General features: G+C 40.3%; 1 protein-coding gene across 1 annotated transcript in view; it reads left to right on the plus strand.

Moving 5' to 3' along the window:
- The window catches only part of KLHL1 (kelch like family member 1), a 311,682-nt gene that overhangs the window by 254,448 nt on the left and 31,791 nt on the right, over window positions 1–25,443 (plus strand). The window contains exon 7 of the mRNA XM_064174201.1: window positions 5,981–6,205. Coding sequence (XP_064030271.1) covers window positions 5,981–6,205 — 225 coding nt within the window. The remainder of the gene's footprint in view (window positions 1–5,980; window positions 6,206–25,443) is intronic.

Genomic DNA, 25,443 nt, shown 5'->3' on the forward strand with positions numbered 1-25,443 from the left:
AGATCATGGGTATGTCATATTAGCATGCATAAGACCTCATTCATCAGCATCATGATCTTCAAACGCTGCTGTCTGGTAGTTGCTTAAAGACAGTGTTCTCAAAGAGGCCAGCTAGTCAGAAAACGATGAGAAATACCCTATTCTAAAGCAAGCAGTGAGGCAAAGATCACTCCAACAGGATTTTAAAGAGGTCCCTTAAATGCAAGCTTCCAGAAAAGCTTTGACTGTCACAGTGCACTACCACGCTGAGTTGTTCTCACCACGTAAGTCCAAACTACTTATTAGGTGAATCTGACAGTGACCTTCTGGAGCCTTTTTGTGAGTTAATGTATCCTCTGCAGCCAAGCATGTGTTTGCCAGGAATCAAAATATGGCAAATGGGTTTCTCTTTATACTTTGAAAATAGTATAATGATCTCTGCATATATCTCCAACCATCTCCCCACAAATTGTGTCCCTTATTTCCAACCCTCCAGGACACCATGTAGTGTCAGGCTGTGTGAGTTTGAAACTAGCTGTAATATTTTGGTGAGAAGAATTAGATGACAGGCTGTGAAGAGGAAACAATGGTGATGTCTACTGCACTCAGAGGCTTGCTGAGATGTATAAGAGCAAGAACACAGATAACAGAGTTGCTCTCTGGCTCTGTCTGCCTGCACTTCTCTCTCTCTAATCTGCTGTTTGTGTATCTAGTCCATCTGCATCCTAAGCCCCCTAGCTGATTCTCCAAACTCACCTTGAATATAAGGCAATGACTGTGATAAGGTAGAGGGGTGGAAAGGTGGCTGGGAGCCCCTCATGTGGACTCTGTTTTCTAGGAGAGCTGTTGTATTTCTGTATTACTTTCTAACATCTATTTCCGTCTATAACTGTATCTATTGTAAATACCTGCTTGTATATTGTGCTAAGCTGTAAATATAAAGCTTTATTCCTTAATTTCCAGCTCGGCTGAGTCTAGTCTGGGTGATTTTCACAAGAGTGTGTGTGTGTGTAGGGAGGGTAACAACCAAACCATCACACAGGTCCAAACTGCTCATATTGACATACAGAAGAAGACCAAAAAAAAATGGAGTTCAGGATCAGAAAGTGTCTCGGGGACTTGAGGTTGCTTAATCTGGAGATAAGGAGGCTGAAGGGAGACTTTATCACTTTATACAACTGCCTGAAAGGAGACTGTTGAGAGGTCAGAGTTGGTCCCTTTCCCAGGCAACAAATGATATGACACAAGGAAATAGCCTTAAGTTGCGCAAAGAAAGGTTTAGAGGAAAAAAATCATCACTAACTTACCAAGCATTGGAACAGGCTGCCTGGGGAAGTGGTTGAGTCTGTCCCTGGAGGTATATAAAAGTCATATAGATGTGGCTTTTAGGGACAGGGTTTAGTGGTGGACTTGGTAATGCTGTTCTAATGATTGGACTTCATGATCTTAAAGATCTTTTACAACCTAAATGATTTTATGATTCTTTAATTCACTTAGGCTCGTGCCAGTGACATGAATTCATGAAACATCAGTTGCCTAAATATGTGTTAAAACAGAATTACAAAATAAATACCAAAATTTTGATTGTATGAATTATTTAGCTCAAGTAGTCTAGCCGTAAGACAAGTGTTTAAGGTCATTACAGAATCAGCAGTAAAGGCTGAGAGAAACTAAGAATGACATTGTTGCCCATCTATATTACGATGCTTAAAAATCAGGGAAGGAGACATATTTTCAGAACAATCTTCACTCAGTGACAGGAAAACTAGCTAAAAGGTATTGTCGTCAAGGTGAATCAATGCCCTTGTTGACAATGAGATTACCATTGATGATGTGCCCATCAGCAATGATGCAGAAGATGATGCAATCAACAGATTTCAGGAAATCTACAATAAAGTGGAGAATATTCCTAAAGAAAGAGCTATGGCCAAAATACATGTTTCAAGCTTTGTGCTGAATCTGTATGTTTTCTTGAAAGAGGCTAGGCATTATTTATTTATCTATATTAGCATCTTCAAATATTTAATATGAATGACATTAATATAGCTACTCTTTATCAGAAAGTTCTTAGAATCATTCACTTAGCAGACAAGATCTTTTAAGTTTTTAGAATAGAATCAAATAGAATAGAATAGAACAGAACAGCAATATTTCAGTTGGAAGAGATTTTGCAGTGGTCATCCAGTCTAACTGCCTGACCATTTTAGGGCTGACCAAATGTTAATGATATTAAGAGCAAATGCCTCTTAAACACTGACAGACCTGGGACACCAACTACCTCTCTAAGAAGCCTATTCTACAGTTTGACAAACCTCTCAGCAAAGAAATACTTCCACTTCCTAATGTCCAGTCTAAATCTTCCCTGACACAGCTTTGAACTGTTCCCAATGTTACTGCATCCAGTTCTGGAGCCCCTATTACAAAAGGGATGTGGAGATGTGTGGCCATTTGAGCTATTTTCTAGCTCAGACTTAGGGAAGAGGTGAACATTCCAGGGATAAGCCATATAATGGCAACAATGGATAAGTTAATATAATTTCATTGAAGCATCAAGAGCTTAATGTCTAGAAACACAGCTTGATCTCCTCCTTTTGCTGGCTTCTGCTGCTTGAGCTGCACCTGCCTATCTTCCCCGGCTGCTGTTTTGGCTGCTGCTGCTTCTGCTGCTTCACTGCTGCTTGACCCCTCCCTATCTCCCTTAAGGTTATTACAATTATTTTTTCTTCTCTAGTAGTTTGTCTCTCTTCATACTGTTATACTTACACTATAAGAAATACAATTTCATCTTTCCCTGACTTTCAAAAAAAATCTGTGTTGTGGTGAGTTTATTCTCCAGGGGGGAGGGATCCACCCTAACCTGGGACAAGATGCTGGAGCATGTCCACAGATGGGCCATGAGGATGATCAGAGGGCTGGAGCAGCTCTGCTATGAGGACAGACTGAAAGAGTTGGGGCTGTTCAGCCTGCAGAAGAGGAGGCTCTGAAGTGACCTTCTTGTGGCCTTCCAGTATCTGAAGGGGGCCTACAAAAAAGCTGGGAAGGGACTTTTTAGGTTCTCAGGGAGTGACAGGACTAGGGGGAATGTAGCAAAGCTGGAGGTGGGGAGAGTCAGAGTGGAGGTGAGGGGAAAGTTGTTCAGCATGAGAGTGGTGAGAGGCTGGAATGGGTTGCCCAGGGAGGTGGTTGAGACCCCATGGCTGGAGGTGTTTAAGGCCAGGCTGGATGAGGCTGTGTCCAGGCTGATCTAGGCTAGGATGTCCCTGCCCATGTCAGGGAGGTTGGAACTAGATGATCGTTGTGGTCCCTTCCAACTCTGACTGAATCTGTGATTCTGTGATCCTATCACTGTACGGAAGGGAGAAGAGATCAACAACTCCCTCTCCATTTTCTCTCCTTAAGAATTTAGGGTGCTGTATGATGGCCCCTCAGCCTCCTTTTTTCCCAGTCTAAACAAGCCCAAAGTCCTCAGCTTCTTACCATAAGATAGACATTCTAGCCCTTTCACCATCTTTGTTGGGATGCATTCAAATACCTTAAGATACTTCATAAACTGTAGGATCCAGAACTACACACAGTATTCAAGATGAGGCCACACCAATGCTGAATATGATAGGATAATCATCTCTTGTCCAGCTGCTCATACTGTGTTTGATGTACCTCAAGATATTTAAGAGCTGCTTCTTTTTCTCTTTTTTAGAGCAAGAGAATTAGTTCATAGTGGGTTTTGTGATGTCAACATTTGACAGTGTAATAATTCTTTTTAAAGTATGTGCAAATCATTAACTGTATGATGGATGGAACATCAATATTCCAATATGTTATTGATTTTGTGTACCCACAGGATCTGAAACTTCAGTAGCTAAACTGATTTGTCTAGTAAAGTCTTGTTACACCTATTGAAATTTTTGCCTCATGTTCTCTCATGCAGAAAATCCTTTCACTTTCAGGATCAGTCAGTTGAACTAAAAAAAACTATTACTTAGTCAGAAATATTCACCCAGTTTTCTTCTATAAAAGGTAGAAGTTTGTTAGGTTTTGGGTTTTTTCATTGTCTTCTTTTTTTAACCGAAGCTGTCCCAGCAATGCTCCATTTGTATAGGAATGAAGGACTGGAACATGTCCAGAGAAGGGTGACAAAGCTGGTGAGAGCTTTGGGAACACAAACCCTATGAGGAGAGGCTGGGGGTGTTTAACCTGGAGAAGAGGAGGCTCAGGGGTGACCTCATTGATGTCTACAACTACCTAAAGGGTGGCTTGGACCCATATCACTCTGATATGGGTCAAGAACTGGCTGGAGGGTCAGGCACAGAGAGAGGGGTGATAAATGGTGCCACATCCAGCTGGCAGCTGTCACTAGTGGTGTTCCCCAAGGATCAGTGCTGGGCCCAGTCCTGTTCAATATCTTTATTGATGATCTGGACAAGGGGACTGAGTACAGCATCATTAAGTTTGCTGTAAGTTTGATGACATCAAGCTAAGACCAGGTGTGGGTCTGTTGGAGGGGAGGAGATCCCTGCAAAGGGACCTTGCCAGGCTGGATCAGTGGGGAGAGGCCAGTGGGCTGAGATTTCACAAGGCTAAGTGCAGGGTTCTACACTTTGGCCACAGCAACTCCAAATAGAGATACAGGCTGGGGACAGAGTGTCTGGAGAGCAGCCAGGCAGAGAGGGACCTGGGGGTACTGGTAGATAGTAGCTGAACATGAGCCATCAGTGTGCCCAGGTTGCCAAGAGAGCCAATGGCATCCTGGCCTGGATCAGGAACAGAGTGGCCAGTAGGACTAGGGAGGCTGTACTCAGCACTGGTCAGGCCACACCTTGAGTGCTGTGTTCAGTTCTGGGCTCCTCAATTCAAGAGAGATGTTGTGGTGCTGGAAGGTGTTGAGACAAGGGCAGCAAGGCTGGGGAGGGGCCTGGAGCACAGCCCTGTGAGGAGAGGCTGAAGGAGCTGGGGATGTTTAGCCTGCAGAAGAGGAAGCCCAGGGGTGACTGTCTACAACTACCTGAAGGGAGGCTGTAGCCAGGTGGGGGTCCATCTCTTCTGCCAGACAACCAGCACCAGGAGAAGGGGACACAGTCTCAAGTTGTGCTGGGGGAAGTCTAGACTGGATGTTAGGAGGAAGTTCTTGCCAGAGAGAGTGATTGGCATTGGAATGGGCTGCCCAGGGAGGTGGTGGAGTTATGGTCCCTGGAGGTGTTGAAGAAAAGCCTGGCAGAGGCACTTAGTGCCATGGTCTGGTTGATTGATCAGGGCTGGGTGCTAGGTTGGACTGGATGATCTTGGAGGTCTCTTCCAACCTGGTTGACTCTATGATTCTATAATTCTGTATGATTTAGATTTTATTTTTCACTTTGTTTGGAGCAGGGAAAACTAGATCAATAGATAGATATATAGAGAGAGTGTGTAAAACAAAACACATCAATTTCCTATCACACTGCACAGTGTCAATCTGCTGTTCAGTCTGGAGAGAAGGCTACCAAGTTACCTTATTGTGACCTTTCAGTATCTGAAGGGGGATACAAGAAAGCTGGGGAGGGACTCTTTAGGATGTCAGGTAGTGATAAGCCTGGGGAGAATGGAAGAAAGCTAGAAATGGGTAGATTTAGACTGGATATTAGGAAGAAGTTCTTCACCATCAGGATGGTAAGACCCTGGAATGTTTTGCTGAGGGAGATGGTGGAAGCCTCATCCCTGGAAGTGTTTAAGGCCAGGCTGGATGAGGCTCTGGCCAGCCTGATCTAGTGTGAGGAGTCCCTGCCCATGGCAGGGGAGCTGGAACTAAAAGATCCTTGTAGTCTATTCCAACCCAGACTGATTCTATGATCCTATTCTACGATACATTTCATAGATATATATTTTAGGGGCTACTTTATTTAAATAAACAAAATATTTGCCAGGACATTACAAGTGAAAGATAAAAGTTTTTCTATTTTTCAGTTAAAAAAAGAAAAAGAGGCAGTGCTCATTTTGTATACATTATCCTGCTATTCTATCTCCCCAGGTGCTACAACTATTGAAAAGTATGATCTCAGAACTAATATATGGATTCAAGCTGGAATGATGAATGGAAGGAGGCTTCAGTTTGGTGTTGCTGTCATCGATGACAAACTCTTTGTCATTGGAGGCCGGGATGGCTTAAAGACATTAAACACTGTTGAATGTTACAATCCAAAGACCAAGGCTTGGACCGTGTTACCACCAATGTCAACACACAGACATGGCTTAGGTAAGGAAAGTTCTGTTTCACAAAGATTGTTTTGAGATATATATACTTCTTTAAATATGTATTTTGTAATGGAAAACCAGTACTTTTAAGCTACTGTAGCACTGTGAACAGTAGCAATAACTCCAAGTATACAAATATAAATAAATGCATTATATTTATATAAAATACATTATATTTATATGAAAAACATTAAATATATATTTTTAAAGATACTATTTTAAATATAAATAACACATATCAATAATTATATGTATATAATATATATAATTATACAAACTAAATGTATAGGCAAGGTTGGACGTGGCACTTGGTGCCATGGTCTAGCCTTGAGCTCTGTGGTAAAGGGTTGGACTTGATGATCTGTGAGGTCTCTTCCAACCCTGATGATACTGTGATAAATATAATACTGGATAAAATATATTTTATATATTTATATGTAATATATAAAATATAGGTAATATATATTAAGAATTATATGAACATATATGCATTTATATAAAATATAAATATATTTATAATTTTATGAAATTAACATCTATTTATAGATACAAAATATGAATATAATATATAAACTGTAATATGTAAATATAATACCAAATATATACATATATAAAAATTATTATATTTATCTATAATAAATTAAATATATGGAATGTATATTAAGAATTATATGTAAATGTATATTTATACATTTATATGAAATATAAATATCTTTCTAGTTATATAAAATAAATATATATTTATATATACCATATATAGATATAATGTATAAATATAATACTAAAAATATAGATATTATACTAAAAGTATAGAAAAAAATTAAAGGAGGTTTCGTTTGGATTTTCTGTTTACTTCTTTTGTGATGTTTTGTTTGTTTATGTGTTTTTATTCTTTACCAAAAATAATACCAGGGAAAAGAAAATACAATAACAAATGAAAACCAAGGAAAGGGACTCTGAAGTTAACACAAGTTAGTGACAAAATACATGTATTTTGAGAATGGACAGCTTTATTTATCAAGCAGTCAAGGTATTACTTATTTTTAATCAAAACATTAGATATTTTCATTTATCCAGTACAGCAGAAAAGAAGGGTTATAAGCTCTGTGTCAGTGATGGACATCTACACTTCACAAAGTATTTGCAACAATATTTTCATCATGATTGAGAGCATTTTTTCCCATAGCCTGTTTTCAGATAAGTGGAGGTTTGTTTTCGTTTGACTTTTGTAATAGTATTGTTCACACTGCTGTCAGCATTAACCAAGCACATTTTGAGTCTGTTCTCTACACAGAGAAATATTTATTTGGTGTGAGGAGGATAGTTTTAAATTAAGCAAAAGACAGATCTATAGTTTCCCTGGGATAAAAAAAGTCAATTATGTATATAACATGGGCGCTAGAAAAAAAAGCTCAAATTTATTCATTTACTTAAGTAATTTTATGATATTTAAGAGCATTCTTTTTTAATCTTAACTTTAGAATGATAAGGGTTGTTTTTTTTTTTGTTTTGGGGTTTTGCTTGTCTGTTTGTTTTGTTTTGTTTGCTTGAAGAAAGGAGTTTGGAACCCATAGGGCATACTATAATTTAACTTTCATAAGACATAAGAAATAGAACTGTTCACTGGTCTTTGAAAATCAATTGATGTGGTAATACAACATCGTGGAAAGCAGAAGTGGAAAAGATATGCTAAGTTATGACCATTCTCATAGTTTACAATTAGCAGCAAGTCTTTTAATGCATTATGATGGTTTAGGTGTTACCTGCCTCCCTATACTTATGAAATCACCCAGACTAGGCTCAGCCGAGCTGGAAATTAGAATGGAGCTTTATATCTACAGCTTAGCACAATAGACAAGCAGGTATTTACAATATATACAGCTGTAGATAGAAATAGACAAGTTAAAAAGGTAATACAGAAACACAACAGCCCTCCCAGAAACCACAGTCCCCAGGAGGGGCTCTCAAGCACCCTTCCACCTCCTTTCCACCCCTCTACCTTATCTCAGACTTTGCCTTACATTCTAGGTGAGTTTGGAGAACTGGCCGGGGGATTAGGAAGTAGATGGATTAGTCACACAGACAGCAGGCTAAAGAGGGAGAAAGGAGGCAGCCAAAGCCAGAGAGAGCAACTATGTTATCTGTATTAGTAGTTTTGTTTCTATAAATCTCAACAAGCCTATAAGTGCAGCAGACATCACCATTGTTTCCTTTTCACAGGCTAAAATCTAATTCTTCTCACCAAAATATTCCAGCTAGCTTCAAACTAGCACATGCACTACTATGTCAGTATCTCCCACAATGAAGGAACTTTTTGCCTCCACCCCCTTGCCACCTTTTGACACTTAGAATATACATTTCTACAGTGGCTGGCGTAATGTATTTTTTCTGTTAAGTGTGTCTCAAAATGATAGCAAGTGCCAAGATTCTATATCAAATGGCATCATGATACTAAATAGCTCTGTGAGTTAAAATTGTTTCCTAATTTTGATTTCAATTATATTGCTGCAGAAATATAGACAAGGTCTTTTTTAGCAGTGTTCCAGAATTTTAAAGTTGTTATTAGTTTCAGTGCTGTTCCCAAGAGTGGTAAAAATGCAACAAATTCAGCTGTAACAGGGGAAAGTATATAATATAATAGTGACAGATGTTCCTAGTGACAGGAGAAATGGAGCCTAAAAGAAGGTTGTAGTGAGGCTGGAGCTGGTCTCTTCTCCCAAATTACTGAGGGTAAGACAAGAGGAAATGGCCTCAAGTTGCATCAGGGGAGGTTTAGATTGGATGTTGGGAGGAAGTTCTTTACTGAGCAGGTGGTCAGGCACTGGAATAGGCTGCCCAGGGAGATGGTGGAGTCACCATCCCTGGAGGTGTTTAAAAGGAGAGTGGATGTGGTGCTTGAGGCTATGGTGTAGTGATGAAGGCTGCTGGGATGAAGGTTGAACTGGATGATCCTAGTGGTCTTTTCCAATCATAGTGATTCCTAGTGATTAGATGTTGTGCTGAGGGATTTGGTTTAGTCAAGGACTTGTCAGTGTGAAACTAATGATTGGACTCAATGATCTTGAAGGTCTTTTCCAATCTAAGACATTCTGTGATTCTGTGATGATTGAAAATCCTTTGCAGTCAGTCCAAAAAATATATATGGTTCAAAAATGTTTGGGTTATGACTGGAGAGAACCTTGGATGATTTCTACAGGAGAAAAAATGCAACACATATAGCATTTGACCACTTGTGAGCTTCTTTTTTGGTTTGTGGAGAATCACTTCTGATTTTTTTATACTGCAGAATTTGAGGCTTTTAATAAGAATTATATACTGGGACTTTATTGGTGGTGATGAAAATTATTCCATGCAGTTGCTTGCAAAGTAGTAGGCATCTGCTTTTCTTCAATTTAGAATTGAGTAAGAGTCATGATATATTATTTCCTGAGAAGCTCAGCTGGCAGAATCTAATAGTGTTGATTTTTTTTTTTTATCATCTCAATATTAATTTTGATCTCAGGAATACCTGGGACATAAGGTTACTGTTTCAATAAATTCCTTTCGTAATGAGAAATTAATTTGCAGTAAGAAATATTTTTTACTTTTTGGACATTGTTTTTTTCATCAGCTAAAAATTGCAGATGCAACTGAAATCACAAGCAGGTAATATAATTTGATAACATTAATTTATATATCAACATATTATTTTATGTATTGTATTTATTTGATATATCTATGTACATACAGTGATGTGCCCTTGTGGCCAAGAAGGCCAATGGGATCCTGGGGTGTATTAGGAAGAGTGTGTCCAGCAGATCAATGGAGGTTCTCCTTCCACTCTACTCTGCCCTGGTGAGACCTCATCTTGAATACAGCCTTTAGTTTTGTGCTCCCCAGTTTAAGAGGGACAGAGATCTGCTGGAGAGGGCCCTGTGGAGGGCTAAGAGGATGATTAGGGGAATGGAGTCCATGCCTTATGAGGAAAGGCTGAGGGGCCTGGGACTTTATAGTCTAGAGAAGAGAAGACTGAGAGGGGATTTAATGTTTGTAAGTATCTGAAGGCTGGCCAGGAGGGCTGGGGGGATGGACAGGCTCTGCTCACTTGCTCCCTGTGATAGCACAAGGAGCAATGGGTGTAAGTTGCAGCATAAGAAGTTCCACCTCAATACAAGTGGGAAGTTCTTTTCTGTAAGGGTCACAGTACACTGGAACAGGCTCCCCAGAAAGATTGTGGAGTAGTCTTCTCTGAAGACTTTCAAGGCCTGTCTGGATGTGTTCCTCTGTGATCTGTGCTAGATTGTGTGGTCCTGCTCTGGCAGGGAGGACTGGACTCAATCATCTTGAGTCCTTTCCAACCCCTAATATCCTGTGATCCTGTCAACATACTAAAATTCAGGGTCAACTAGGTTTAAGAATTTTCTGCCAAATATTACTGCAAAAAAAGCCCCAGTGTCAGCCTATGGAAAAAAAAAAAGTGGTATTTTTTGCTTTGTGTTTGTTAGAGTTTTTGTTTCTTTGTTTGTTTCAATGTTGTAAAGGAAATTAATAATCTTTATGAGTTATGACTATTAATTTCTGTGTGAATATCAATATTAAAAAATTGGGACAATTCCCTGAGGTTCTTTGGATTTTCAGCCAACAGGAAGCAATTGCAGAGAATTAAACAGTTTAAATAATCAGAGCTTGAAAAATAGTAACATGAAAACAGGAATAATCCTTACTATGCTGATGGGGTCTTGGCATTCACTCCAGCAGATGTGCTTACAATGCTTTTGGTCCCTGAGTAAGTCTCCTGTATCAAAGACACTTTCAAACTCGTGATGTGATCCCAGGGTAAAATACAAATATTTCAGGCAAAGAAGAGAGATGCTGCTAAGGTGGCTGGTGTGAGCTGCATACATGTGGCTGCCTTTAACGAGCTGCAAACGAGGAGAGGCAGGAAGGCTCCATGCAGAATGCAGGAAGGCTGCATACAGAAAGGCAGGTGCAGAAAGGTTTGGTCTCTAAATCATCCCCCTTTATATACTTGATTCTGAAAATCAATCTGGCCAACAGGCACTAGCACCATTGTTCTGGCCAATGGATTCAAAGCTTCGTGACTTCTTTGACCATGCAGTCACAGTGAGGGCAGCACAAGACACCTGACACATGGTGCTAAGCCCCTGTAACCCTCAACGCTTTGCTCATCTGACTCACTCCTGCACTGCAGCATGACAGGAAGAGGAGAACCAGGGTTAAACCTGCCCAGCAGGATTTATGCCCTACCAGGACTAATGTCCAGATTGTCTTCTTTGTAGGACCAGTTTTTATGTTGTTTTCCATGCTACCCAAGTACAAGAAAAACCGGAAGAATCAAATTAAATATGAATAAAATTATTTTTTTAGCATAGGTATTATAGATAAATTATATCTTTGACTTGATTATATCTTGGACTTGTTAGCTTCAGAAGTTAATTAACATAGAATTCTTTGTGGAAGAAAATTATAAAGTAATTTGTAGCTCAGGTAAGACAAAGATAACTTGGGCTCCACTAATGAGCTGCACTGCAACTTTTAGAAAGAAATACAAGGGTCTGGTATTGGGCATTTATGCCTATGTGTATATAGATTTTGAGATATGACAGAAATGTATGTTCTTAACAAACTGTTTAAGATAGCAAACTGAAACAATGGACATAGGAAACTGTAGAAAAACTATTGTCCCGGTCTGGAGGGGTCCCAAGTGTGGGGGGTTTCAGATTCTCAGGCACAGAATTAAGGCACAAATGGTGTCAAATGCATAGGCTTGTTTTATTGCACACACGAGGATAGGGAGGGATGAGGAGAGGGAAAGAGAAGAAGAGATGGGTGAGGAAAGAGAAACAAAAGAAAGCAATACCCCCACATAGAGAGAAGAAAGGTCACACGGAGTCAATCGGCATCCCGAAACCCGTTTGAAGAGAGTGGGTGGAGAGCACTCCATCCACAGGTTGCAGCTTCTCTCCTTTCCCTCATTGAACATTCAGGTTTTTCTGAGAATCACTTAGCATTTCCCAGGAATGATTTGCTTAGCCGGTGGTGTTGGGTATGCTGGGTGTGGTAGGGGGTTTCCAGGATTGAGCCTCCCTTGTCCAGATAGTTTATCCAAAATGCTGGTTGCTGTTGATAAATCAGGAGCTGCTAGAGTATAGTCAGCTCAGAATCAGCATCACCTGTCACAAGAGGAAGCCTTCGCCTTCTATGTGTGTTAGGTGACAGGAGCTCAGTTCCAGGTGTGGTGGTCCAGAGTGGTGGTCTTTCAGTCCATGCAAGCTGAGCAGTCAGGCAGGTGGTCCCATGGTAGCATGCACAAGCTCGCTCTGCATTTCTTGTCTGGCTTCTTGTCCAGTTGTTGCATACTGGGGAGATTCTGGGGCTCTGAGCTCATGCAAGAGGGGATTTTCAGAACAGTGAGTAGAAACAGGATGCTCACTTAGCACTTCTCAGAAACTTTGCTCACAACATTTTTTTTCTAAGATGTTGGGACCTGTTGTTTAGCTCAGTCTCTGGCAAATTATTTAAATGGGATTTTAAAAGTACAGCTAATTTACTTGCATGAAGTACATAATATCTTAAATCTAGAGGTAATGTGCTAGGAAGCATGAATTGGACCATTTAACACTTGTAGAATTATTCCTTTATAAAATGGATAAAAATCAATTATTAAAACCAATCTGTTCTACATAATATGCAATTATACAAATGAATTGTTGTGAATGAAATATTTTTAGCCTTTTGCTTTCACTTGATGAAATAATGAAAAAAATCATATTTTTAACAATAAATTCCTAACATTTCATTGGATTTTTAAAATATGTCTTCAGCAGAAATACCAGAAAATGTTTCAGTTATTAGAGACCCTCATAGGTCAGAGTGGAGGTGAGGAGGAAGTTCTTCATCATGAGAGTGGTGAGAGCCTGGAATGGGTTGCTCAGGGAAGCTGTTGAGGCCCCATCCCTGGAGGTGTTTAAGGCCAGGCTGGATGAGGCTGTGTCCAGGCAGATCTAGGGGATGGTGTCCCTGCCCATGGCAGGGAGGTTGGAACTAGCTGATCCTTGTGTTCCCTTCCAACCCTGATTGATTCTATAATTCATAGATCTGTAATAACAAAACACTAACTGATCACATTTCAACAAGTGAAGGAGAAGCCAAAAGTAACACATGGCTTGATACCAGAAATTTATAATGAATATTTCTTTATAATAAAAATTACTTGGATTGAGGGTGCAGTTTATGAGGTGAATATGGAGAGTGATCACCTTAATTTTGAATAAACTTTGTTTGGAAACAAATACTTTTAAACAATTGGTTTTATGCACATTTTTTTTAAAACACTTCCACCACAAAAATAGAGGCTAGAAAGCAGGAGAATTTGTGAGCAGAATATATGAGCAGAATATATCAGAGGCACAGCAGTGTAGCAAAACTGATTAAGCATAAAGGCAGAGTTTTGCCTTTTTTCATAGAACATAACGAGACAAAGATTATTGCCTTCTTAACAGTGAAAATCTGATGGTATCATTCTTTAAACGTAGACTAAAGGATAATTTTCAAGTCACTATGAGTTCATCTTTCATCTATTTTTTAAACTTTCGCCATGGCAGATAAGCAGTGATGTTATTTTAGATAGTGCTGAAGCCCCATTAAATGCATGTTTGTCTACGGAGTTACAATCTATCAAAACAGCATTCAAGACACTAGCAGAAACCATTGAAGTAGGCTAGGAACATAAATAAAAGCTTGATACAGCCTTAACAGTTACATCCATGGTTGTTGTAAAATAAACTACTAAAATGTAGAGAATAAATGGCATCCTTTTTATTCTTTCTCCATTAGCTTGCAGGATAGCTTCTTCTTTATATATACTATAATTGTTGGGCAATAGTGCAGGCAAAAATGATGAATTCACCTCTTCCAAGCCAAGTAAAAATAAAACTAAGGAGTGTTTGTTTTGTTTTGGGTTTTGAGTTTGGTTTGTTTTATTTAAACATTGTTGAGGTGAAATTACTTGCTTGATAATTCTCAAAATTAGTGGGAATGTTAGTGAGCCTCTTTCCTTCAATACATATCATAGAATCAACCAGGTTGCAAGAGACCTCTGAGATCATCCAGTCCAACCTAACCCTACCCAATCACCCACCCCTACCCAATCAACCAGACTATGGCACTAAGGGTCCCACCCAGTCTTTGTTTGAACACCTCCAGGGATGGTGACTCTACCACCTCCCTGGGCAGCACATTGCAATGGCAAACCACTCTCTGGCAACAACTTCCTCCTAACATCCAGCCTAGACCTCCCCTGGTACAACTTGAGACTGTGTCCCCTTGTTCTGTTGCTGGTTGCCTGGCAGAAGAGACCAACCCCACCTGGCTACAGCCTCCCTTCAGGTAGTTGTAGACAGCAAGGAGGTCTGCCCTGAGCCTCCTCTTCTCCAGGCTAAACACTCCATGCTCCCTTAGCCTCTCCTCACAGGGCTGTTCTAGGCCTCTCACCACCTTCACCACCCCTCTCTGGACACATTCCAGCACCTCAACATCTCTCTTGAATTGAGGGGCCCAGAACTGAACGCAGAACTCAAGGTGTGGCCTAATAATTCCAAATGTTATGTATGTTGTTTGTATGTGGAAGAGAATGCTATGTGGAGACTTGGAGAAAAAAAGTAGAGATGTGGAGAAAAAAAGTAGAGATGTGAATAAATGGATGCATGAGAATCTGGGATTCCATTTTGAACAGCAGGGGACATTCAAACCTGCAGTGTTCTTCAGGATGGGAGGCCAGAGATTTGAAGGCAAGTAGAATGAAATGTCAGTAAAATGAGGAGAATGGAATTAGTTTTGAAACCAACAGACTGATCTTAGAGTGACTCATACCCGACTGGCATGATGAAACTATATTTGTGATTAATGTGTTCTCCCAAAAGTGCTGTAAGTTACTGTATACCCACTATAAGAATTCTAGAAAGATATATTTTGTAGAATGTTTACTGCAGTGCCAAAAGCTGGAACATTTGATAGAGGAAACTTTTGCAGGTACTACTTTATTATATCATAGTGACAACTGCAAGTAGTACAGTCATGCATAGTACTATGCATACCTAATACTGACCAGATTCCGGTGCAATGGGCAATGTCATTCCACATCTCTAAATATATGCAACTTAATTTTCAATTTGCCATTGGAATGGGCTGCCCAGGGAGATGGCGGAGTCACTATCCCTGCAAGTGTTCAAAAAAAGCCTGATTGAGGCACTTAGTGCCATGGTCTAGTTGATTGGACAGGGCTGGGTGCTAGGTTGGGCTGGATGATCTTGGAGGTCTCTTCCAACCTGGTTGATTCTATGAATTCTATGAATTCTATCTGCTCAAATTACACTTAAATCATCAGAGCTGCAATTTTCATGTGTTCTCTACGTGTCAAATCCCCAGCTTGTTGTGCTCATGCAAGAAATATGAGAGATTTTTGGTCCCTGACATACTGTCAGTCATAAAGACCATATTCATATATCGTATATGTGATTCATGAATACAAAATAAAATCTCCATAACTTTGCTGTTTGCAGGAAAAAAAAAAGTTTCCACTTTTAACCTGTCCTTTCTTCATTTAGATTCTCATACAAAAGGTTATTCATTAGCATTAGTTTAGCAGTACAGCTGTAATAGAAAATGAAACAGCTCAAGGATACAAACTCTTCTCCCAGAAAAGTTATTTGAGTGAAAATCCTGTTGGAAATGTTTTGCATTTCTGCAATGGTAAATCTTTCTAGGTAGATCAGCATCTCACAAGGCAATACTGTACTGGAAAGCCAACCAGATCCTGGGCTGCATCAGCAGAGGTGTGGCCAGCAGGTCGAGGGAGGTGATTCTCCCCCTCTATTGCACTCGGGTGAGACCACGTCTAGAGTACTGTGTCCAATTCTTGAGCCCCCATTGCAAGAATGAGGTGGTCGTTCTGGAGCGTGGCCAGAGAAGGGCCACTGGGTTGATCAAAGGGCTGCAGCACCTCTCCCAAGATGAAAGATTTTCTGAAAGAGTTGGGGCTGTTCAGTCTGGAGAAGAGGAGGCTGTGAGGTGACCTTCTTGTGGCCTTCCAGTATCTGAATGGGGCCTACAAAAAAGCTGTGGAGGGACTTTTTAGGCTCTCAGGGAGTGACGGGAATGGAGCAAAGCTGGAGGTGGGGAGGTTGAGGCTGGCCATGAGGAGGAAGTTGTTGAGCCTGAGAGTGATGAGAGCCTGGAATGGGTTGCCCAGGGAGGTGGTTGAGGCCCCATTCCTGGAGGTGTTTAAGTCCAGGCTGGATGAGGCTGTGGCCAGCCTGATCGAGGGGCGGGGGGGGGGGGGGAGGAACCCATAAAACCAACAAACAAACAAAAATCCAAACAAAAAAAATCAACAAAATCCAACTAACCCAAAGTGTAACCACCTAACCACAGAGTGCAATAGTTCCTTATCATACTGGCTTGCCAGAGGATAGCCATACTCCAGCATAACTGCACTGCTTACCCTTTCTTTGATGCAGTATTGACTAGTACCATGTACCTCTATGTGTAGGTAAATTACTGTTATTTTTTAATAGCAATATCCCTGAAACCCCTAGAGAAATAAACCATTATGGCTTTCGCTGTCAACAGAGGACCTGAGTGTTTTATTTCCTCTGCAATATCGATTTGCAGGCACATTAGATTTTTGCTTTGAATTTTTCTCCTAATTGTCAGGAATGTTACAAGGACAATTTTTTTTCCTGAATTATTAAGTGCCATGTCGTTGTATGGTGCAGCCTTACTAAATAGTAGATCCTGACCCAATTCACTAAAGAGTTACAAATCATAATTGCAATACTTATAATAATTTCTGAGTCATGTTCTCAGGATAATAGTGTGACAGAGATGAGAATCTGGTGTCTCATCTGCAAAAGTGAGTGCAAATAAAGAGGTGGCAGGCAGATCTTCTGTAAATTTGCATTGTATTAACATGTCACTGTATCTTCTGGCCCAAGGGGGCAGTGGTATTTTTATAATTCTTTTAATCCACATTGATACCTGCCTCTGAATAAACATAGGAAGAGATATTTTCAACAATGTGTCAGTGAATATTCACTAAGGAATGTAGGTCAGGTCTAAATCTCCAGTTTATCACATGCTAAATGCCAGCTTAGCCTATGGAAGTCCTATATGCAGCATCCAAAGAATAACACTTGCATTTCACACCCAGTTAAGGCTATGGATCTCAAAAGTGTATAGTAGTTTTAATTAAGTTATGTATAATTTAAACTGTACCATCATTACTTTTTTATGTTGCCACTAGTAGCATGGAATAAAAGTGGTTTAAGACTTAAAGGGGGCAAGAACAAGAGTAAGGAAAAGCAGCAATGATACTTAGAAGTAATACAGAATTTTCTAAGTGTGCTTCCATGGAAGTGAGTGAGAAAGGAAACAGAAATTTACAGCTACCTGGAAACTAGTTCTGGGCTGCTCAATTCAAGAGAGATGTTGAGATACTGGAATGTGTCCAGAGAAGGGTGACAAAGGTGCTGAGAGGTCTGGAACACAGCCCTCTAAGGAAAGGCTGAGGGAGCTGGGGGTGTGCAGCCTGGAGAAGAGGAGGCTCAGGGCAGACCTCCTTGCTGTCTACAACTACCTGAAGGGAGGCTGTAGCCAGGTGGGGGTTGGTCACTTCTCCCAGACAACCAGCAACAGAACAAGGGGACACAGTCTCAAATTGTGGCAGGGGAGGTCTAGGCTGGATGTTAGGAGGAAGTTCTTGCCAGAGAGAGTGATTGGCATTGGAATGGGCTACCCAGAGAGGTGGTAGAGTCACCATCTCTAGAGGTGTTCAAAAAAAGACTGACTGAGGCACTTAATGCCATAGTCTGGTTGATTGGCCAGGACTGGGTGTTAGGTTGGACTGGATGATCTTGGAGGTCTCTTCCAACCTGGTTGATTCTATTCTATTCTGTTCTATTCTATTCTGTTTCGTACTATTATTTTCCATTCCATTCCTTTCCATTCTATATAAATACAGAGTTTAAAATCAGGAAGTCTGGGTGTTACTTAATCGAGTTTAATACTTTATTAACAAGTCACTAATTTAATTGTTTTCTCACCTTCAGTGTCATGATACAGCATGTGTTTGTTGTCTGATGTAAAGATAATTTTCTTATTAAAAATAACAGCTGGATAAAAGTTTATCCTTTCCAGTTAAAATTCTTCCTCTAAAAATCTCAACATGCAGAGACTACACTAAAGCTAACAGCATACAATTTTTTTTCATTGCCACTTTGTGTCCAAAAGTATCAATATGGAACTTTACTTCCTGTTCTTTTGTGAAAACTGATACTTTAAAAAAAAAAAATCACTTTGTAAAATTAGGTCTGTCTTGGAGATAAGGAAAGGCAGAGTTAGAAATATGATACTCAGTCTTCCATTATTTTGTAACATCACAGAAAAGCCATTTAAAAATCTCATTCCAATCTCCGTGTATAAATAATTGAAACTGTAAAGATCTCAGCACCTAATTAGACATAATAGGATTTTTGCTACTTAGCTTTGTGAAGACAATCAAAAGGCACATTCCTGCTATTCCACACTGGACAATGTTCATTGTTTGATCTCATTTAGGTAAAAATAGAACACTGTTTTCTTTTATAATCCTTAAAACTTAATACTTAGATGAATAATTTTCCAGGTAGGAAAAACTTGTTATTCTTGGTATGTAGTAACATGGTACTGCAATGTATCCTTCTGTCTTGTATCTTTGTGTTTGTTTGTTTGTTTGTTTGTTTGTTTTTGTTTGGTGTTTGTTTGTTTGGGGTTTGGGGTTTTTTTTCTGTATTTACAATTTGACTGCAGAGTTTATTGTAGTGTTTTCAATAATGTTTTTAGAATCTGTCAATTTCACATCGTACAGATGAGCAACAGTATATTGAAATACAATTTAGCTACGACACCTTTTTAACAAGACTATACGTATTCCCCTGCAAGCTGTCTGTGTTACAGGAAATAAAGTTTAATAGACAATGACCTCTATATGACTGAATAATCACAGAATCAACCAAGATCATCCAGTCCATCCTGTCAACTAGACCATGACACTAAGTGCCTCAGCCAGTCTTTTCTTGAACACTTCCAGGGATGGTGAATCCAGCACCTCTCTGGGCAGCCCATCTCAATGCCAATCACTCTCTCTGGCAAGAACTTCCTCCTAACACCCAGCCTATAACTCCCCTGGCTACTTAAATTTAATTTAATGTTTTGTGTGTTTGTTTGTTTGTCCCTATTAGAACAAATTACCTGGAACATTCAGAGAAGAGAATAGTCCTGTTTCATCAATTTCACTGGAAAATATTTTGCTTTGTGGTCTTGACAGAATGTATTCCTTAAGATTTAGATTGTGGTATTGCCATTTTCAGTTATCACAGTCTGTTAAGTAACTTCAGTAAGGCCTTTAATACAGAAGTGAGATGTACTGCACACCAATCTGTTTGATGTGGAGGCTTAAAAGCAACACTTTTGAGACTATCCTTTAATGCATGTCTGTAGTATAAAAATCACATAGAAATATGACATCTAAGTTCTGAGGGCAAGCCATAAGAACGAATACTGCTTCAATATTCAATTCCTCCTATATGACACAATCTACTCCAATATTATTACCTTAGCACTACTGCTTATTATAGTTTTTTTTTAACATATAATGCAAGCACTGCCTAATGGTGAAAGTAAATATTTCTGCATTGCTAAGAACTTTTCCAACTTGGATTCTTAGAAAGCATAATGCAGGAATTGGACTGTGAGAATTATGACCGTGCAAGAACCTGAATATTATTAAAATTAGTGGTTGGGGGCAGTGAGAGTTCTGAATACCAAAAATAATAAACAATATTAATTTTGGAAAAAATATAATCTCATGTTAATTAATTTTCCCCTTCTTAACATCTCTCTGGAAAGAGGTATGATTAGAAAACTCAGCATGAGTATTCAACCAGTTTGCTTTTATTTGACAGATAAATCACCAAAAGGTCTCTGATACATCATAATAGAGTGATGCTTTTCCAGTAGATTACTTTCTGTCCCCCTACACCTCTGCTGTAGAATCTGTGTTAAGCAATAGATGACAAATGGATGGAAAATAGCATGGCTTGTTAGTTCATGAGCCTGCTGGAGTGGGAAGGATAGTGCATGAAAGAAAAGTAGAAAAGAAATTATGGATTTACTATTAAACAAGAGAGAAAAAAACATATTACACAATTATATTTACTACAGAGGCCTAGCTGGTTTTCCCAGAGAAACAAGTGTCCCAAAAAGCATCTCACTATGTCATGATATTTTATATTATGCACAAAATCTCACATTGCTGTCATTGAAACCTGTCATAAATAAACCTCCTCCACTCATGAGTCTGGCAGGCTTGTTTAGCCCTACCTTCTGAGTTGTTAACTGGGCAAGATAAGTCAGATTCTATCTAGAAAATATGTTGAAAGACACAGTCTGTGCCAAAGTCAGAGACTGTAATATGCATGCTCAAATTTAGCAGATTTGTATGGACTCCGATTTTATGACCTGAAGTTACTGGTCTGCTCATGTTGACAGAATTTCTGCAAGAGGAAAATAGGATTTCTTCTTGTCTATTTTTCCCTGAGGGCATTCCATCTCAAGAAGTTTGAGGATGTCTGTCCAAAACTGTATCATGTAGATGCAAAAACTTCAAACCACACGAAAACCAGCACATTCCTAAATAAATCAAATAAATCCTTGCCATCTTTGGTTAAAATATAGAATATTATTCTTAGGCTTAATTTAACAAGTTACTAATTAAGTTAATTTACTTAATTTAAGTTACTAATAAGTTAATTTAACAAGTTCCAGTCATTAGATTTTATTATTCTTCTTACAGTTAGACTCTTAATCATGCTGTCTTTTCTTTATGCAGGTATGATTGGATTAACTCTTGGAAAAAAGTATTTTGCTAAACCCTTGTGTTGAGCTTCTGCCTGAGGGGTGTTCTCATGGTAGAGGATGGGTCTACTTGTGTGAGCTGGGCTCCTGTCAGAAGCTTCAAAAAGTTCCCTTGGCTCCAAGTTGGACCAACCTCTGGCCAAAACCAAGCCAGACACTGTTTCTGTGCTAACATATTTACAAGGGCAAAAGCTGCTGGGCAGGTTTCTTTGTTTTGGGAGCTCTCGTTGGGAGAGGTGTGGGACATGAGAGAGACAACCACACCAGCACTGTACAGAGGTCAGTTAGGAAGGAGGGGTGGGGTGTGAGCTGCACCAGCCATTCCTCTGACCTATGGTGAGTCCTTGCAGTCCTTGGAGATCCATGGTGGAAAAGAATCCCATGTGCAGCCCGTGGAAGACCCACACAGTGCTAGAGACTGCTCTCAATGTAGTTTGTGACTGTGAGGGAGGTGTGTGCTTGAACAACTCATCAGTGGGAGAACTATAGCGCATGGAAGGAAGTCAGGGTGGTTGGAGAAGTTTGTGGAGTGCTATCTTCCATTAGAGGGATGCTACAGTGGAAGACTGTGAGGAGCTTTCCTTCTGAGGAAAATGAAGTGGTAGAAACACTATGAAATGATCTGGGACTGACCACTGCCCCCATTACCTGACCCCCCTGTATCTACTATGGGGAAGAGGTAGCAGAGCCCACAAAGAAGGGCAGGGTGAGGGGAAGGTTTATATTTAATATAAACCCCTGGTGCAACTTGAAGCCATTTCCTCTTGTCCTATCTTTAGAAACTTGGGAGAAGAGACCAGCTCCAGCCTCACTACAACCTCCTTTTAGGTAGTTGTGGAGGGCAATAAAATCCCCTCTTAGCATCCTCTTCTCTAAACTAAACAACCCCAGAGGTCATCTTTTCCAGACCTCTCCCCAGCCTCGTCGCTCTTCTCTGCACCCACTCCGGCACCTCAATGTCCCTCCTGTACTGTGGTGACCAAAACTGGACACAGTATTCAAGGTGTGGTCTCACATGTGCTGAGTACAGGGGCATGGTCACCACCCTACATACATGTATGTATTTGTGCAGAAACATTCACATACCTGAACTTTCTTTGAATATGATTAACTTTTATTCCAAACAATTTTATTTTGTATTTAATTTTGCATTAAGTGAAGTGTATATAGGTGAAAAGGTAAAGAGTACAGTGTTATAGCAGATTATAGCACATATGGTTTTGACAATGCAAACCAGAAGTTACAAGCTGAGATTTGCCTTGGCTGGCTAAGCAATACTCTGACTGGACACAAGCCAGAAAAACACACTGAGAGGCAGGAGAATTAAATTGGAGGTTGGAATAGACATGCCTTGCCCATTATGGCAAATATAAAATGTTGTTTCCTATATCAAGAGTTATATCCCAAGCTGGCCATATATCCAGGCTGGGCAGTGACTGGCTGGAGAGCAGCCCTGAGGAGAGCGACGTGGGGGTGCTGGTGGATGAGAAGTTCAACATGAGCCAGCAGTGTGCACTTGCAGTCTGGAGGGCCAACCAGATCCTGGGCTGCATCAGGAGGCGTGGCCAGCAGGGCGAGGGAGGTGATTCTCCCTCTCCACTCTGGTCAGACCCCACCTGGAGAAATGCATCCAGTTTTGGAGCCCCATTACAAGAATGATGTGGATGTGCTGGAGCATATCCAAATAACAGCCACTGGGTTGATCAGAGGGCTGGAGCAGCTCTGCTATGAGGTCAAACTAAAAGAGTTTGAAAGAGTCAGAGCTGTTCAGTGCAGAGAAGAGGAAGCTCCCAGGTGACCTTCTTGTGGCCTTTCAGTATCAGGCCAACAAAAAAGCTGGGGAAGGACTTTTCAGGATATCAGGAGGTGGCAGGACTAGGGTGAACGGAGCAAAGCTGGAGGTGGGTAGGTTCAGAGTGGAGGTGAGGAGGAAGTTGTTGAGCATGAGAGTGGTGAGAGGCTGGAATGGGTTGCCCAGGAAGGTGGTTGAGGCCCAATGCCTGGAGGTGCTTAAGGCCGGGATGGATAAGACTGTGGACAGGCTGATCTAGGGTAGGGTGTACCTGCCCAAGGGAGGGGTTTAGAACTAGATGATCCTTGTGGTCCCTTCCAACCCTGACTGATTCTATGATTCTGGGTTGAATCTGGGGAGACAGCAATATTCCATAGAGATCTGACTTCACTAAAAGGGGGACTTGAATTGATCCAATCAGGAAAATCGCAGGAAATTTCTGCTACTCTGGCTGATGATAGCTGTACTGGTGGTGGTGTGGGCATAGTTCTGCCAAAACTCCTGTCATTTTCTATGTACCAAAATACCTCCCAGAAGAGAGTATTTGTGTAACTACTAGATATCAAGATAATAAAAAACCCTCAAACAAATAATAAACACAAGTGCCAGAGAAGGGCGACGAGGCTGGTGAGAGGCCTCGAGCACAAGCCCTATGAGGAGAGGCTGAGGGAGCTGGGATTGTTTAGCCTGGAGAAGAGGAGGCTCAGGGGTGACCTTACTGCTCTCTACATCTACCTGAAGGGTGGTTGTGGCCAGGAGGAGGTTGCTCTCTTCTCTCAGGTGGCCAGCACCAGAACAAGAGGACACAGCCTCAGGCTGCACCAGGGGAAATTTAGGCTGGAGGTGAGGAGAAAGTTCTTCACTGAGAGAGTCATTGGACACTGGAATGGGCTGCCCGGGGAGGTGGTGGAGTCGCCGTCCCTGGAGCTGTTCAAGGCAGGATTGGATGTGGCACTTGGTGCCATGGTCTAGCCTTGAGCTCTGTGGTAAAGGGTTGGACTTGATGATCTGTGAGATCTCTTCCAACCCTGATAATACTGTGATACTGTGATTATCTCCTGATTTTCTCTGCAAACATTGACATCTCTTCCCACAAGTTTGCTATTGGTTGCATTCTGAAAAAAAAAGACATTTTGCTACATAGATCATGAATTAAATTTAATATCCACTTCAATATTCTGAGAAAAAAATATATATGAACCTTTTGATTGAGTAAAAGCACTTAGAAGCAAGACTCTTCTTGCCACAAGAAACTGGAAAATGAGTTCACAGAAGGTTCTACAGAAAAGGATGAGGCTCAGACTTTATAAGAATGAAAAATCCAGTAAGGGTTAGGAGAATTTTTAATTATTTTCTAAAGTTTTAAAAAAAAAAAAGAAAGTTGTTCAAAGTGTAGGAACATTTCTGTGACTACTCAAATAAGACTTTACTCAAAGTCATTGACAGTACCAGAAATTAATAATATTTATGAATAATGACTAATCATTTATGTATTAATATTATTTTTGTTATTAATATTCAATTTTTTGGAAAATTCCATGAGGCTCTTTGGAATTTTAGTCAATGAGAAGCAATTGCACAGAATTAAACAGTTTAAATAATCAGAACTTGGAAAATGCAAATGTGAGAACAGGAAAATTCTAACTATGCTTATGGAGTCTTGGCATTCACTCCAGCAGATGTACTCACGATTTTGATCCCTGAGTAAGTCTCCTGTATCAAAGACACTTTCAAACTCGAGATAATGATCCCAGAGTAACATATGAAATATTCCAGGCAGAGGGAAGGAGTTGCTACTAAGCCATTAGTGTTAGCTGCAATATGTGTTGCCTTTAACAAGCCACAAACAAGGAGAGGCAGGATGGCTCTGTGCTGGATGTAGAAAGGCTAACATAGAAAGACATGATGCAGAAAGGCACAGTTTCTAAATCATCTCTCTTTATATACTTAATTTGAAAACCAAACAGGCCAACAGGCACTAGCACCATTGTTCTGGACAATGAATTCAAAACTACGTGCCTCCTTTGACCATGCAGGCAGTGAGGGCAACACAAGACCCCTGGCATGTGGTGCTAAGCCCCCTAGCCCACAAGGCTTTGCCTGGGCCAAACCCTTATTGTTTACTCATCTGACTCACTCCTGGACCCAGCTCGATAGGAGGAGGAGAGCCAGGGTTAAACCTGCCTGGCAGGATTTATGCCCTACCAGGACATTGACAAATATAACTTCTAAGTTAAATTAATCTTTGAATGAATAACTTCTGTGGAAAAGAACAAAACAGATAAAATAAAAACATTACATTGTTTTAAATGAAAGATAGGCTTTTCTGCAAGAAAAAAAGCAAAATAAACTTTTGTCTGAAACTTTCATAAGCTACTGTTTTCTGGCTTTGTGATGAGTTCAGATCACATGAAATGGAATGGAAGAAAATACACTGTCTTAGGAATAGGATTGGATTTCATAGAATGATAGAATCAAGCAGGTTAGAAGAGACT

This window comes from Pogoniulus pusillus, chromosome 3, assembly GCF_015220805.1.
Source record: "Pogoniulus pusillus isolate bPogPus1 chromosome 3, bPogPus1.pri, whole genome shotgun sequence".
Classification (NCBI taxonomy): Eukaryota; Metazoa; Chordata; class Aves; order Piciformes; family Lybiidae; genus Pogoniulus; species Pogoniulus pusillus.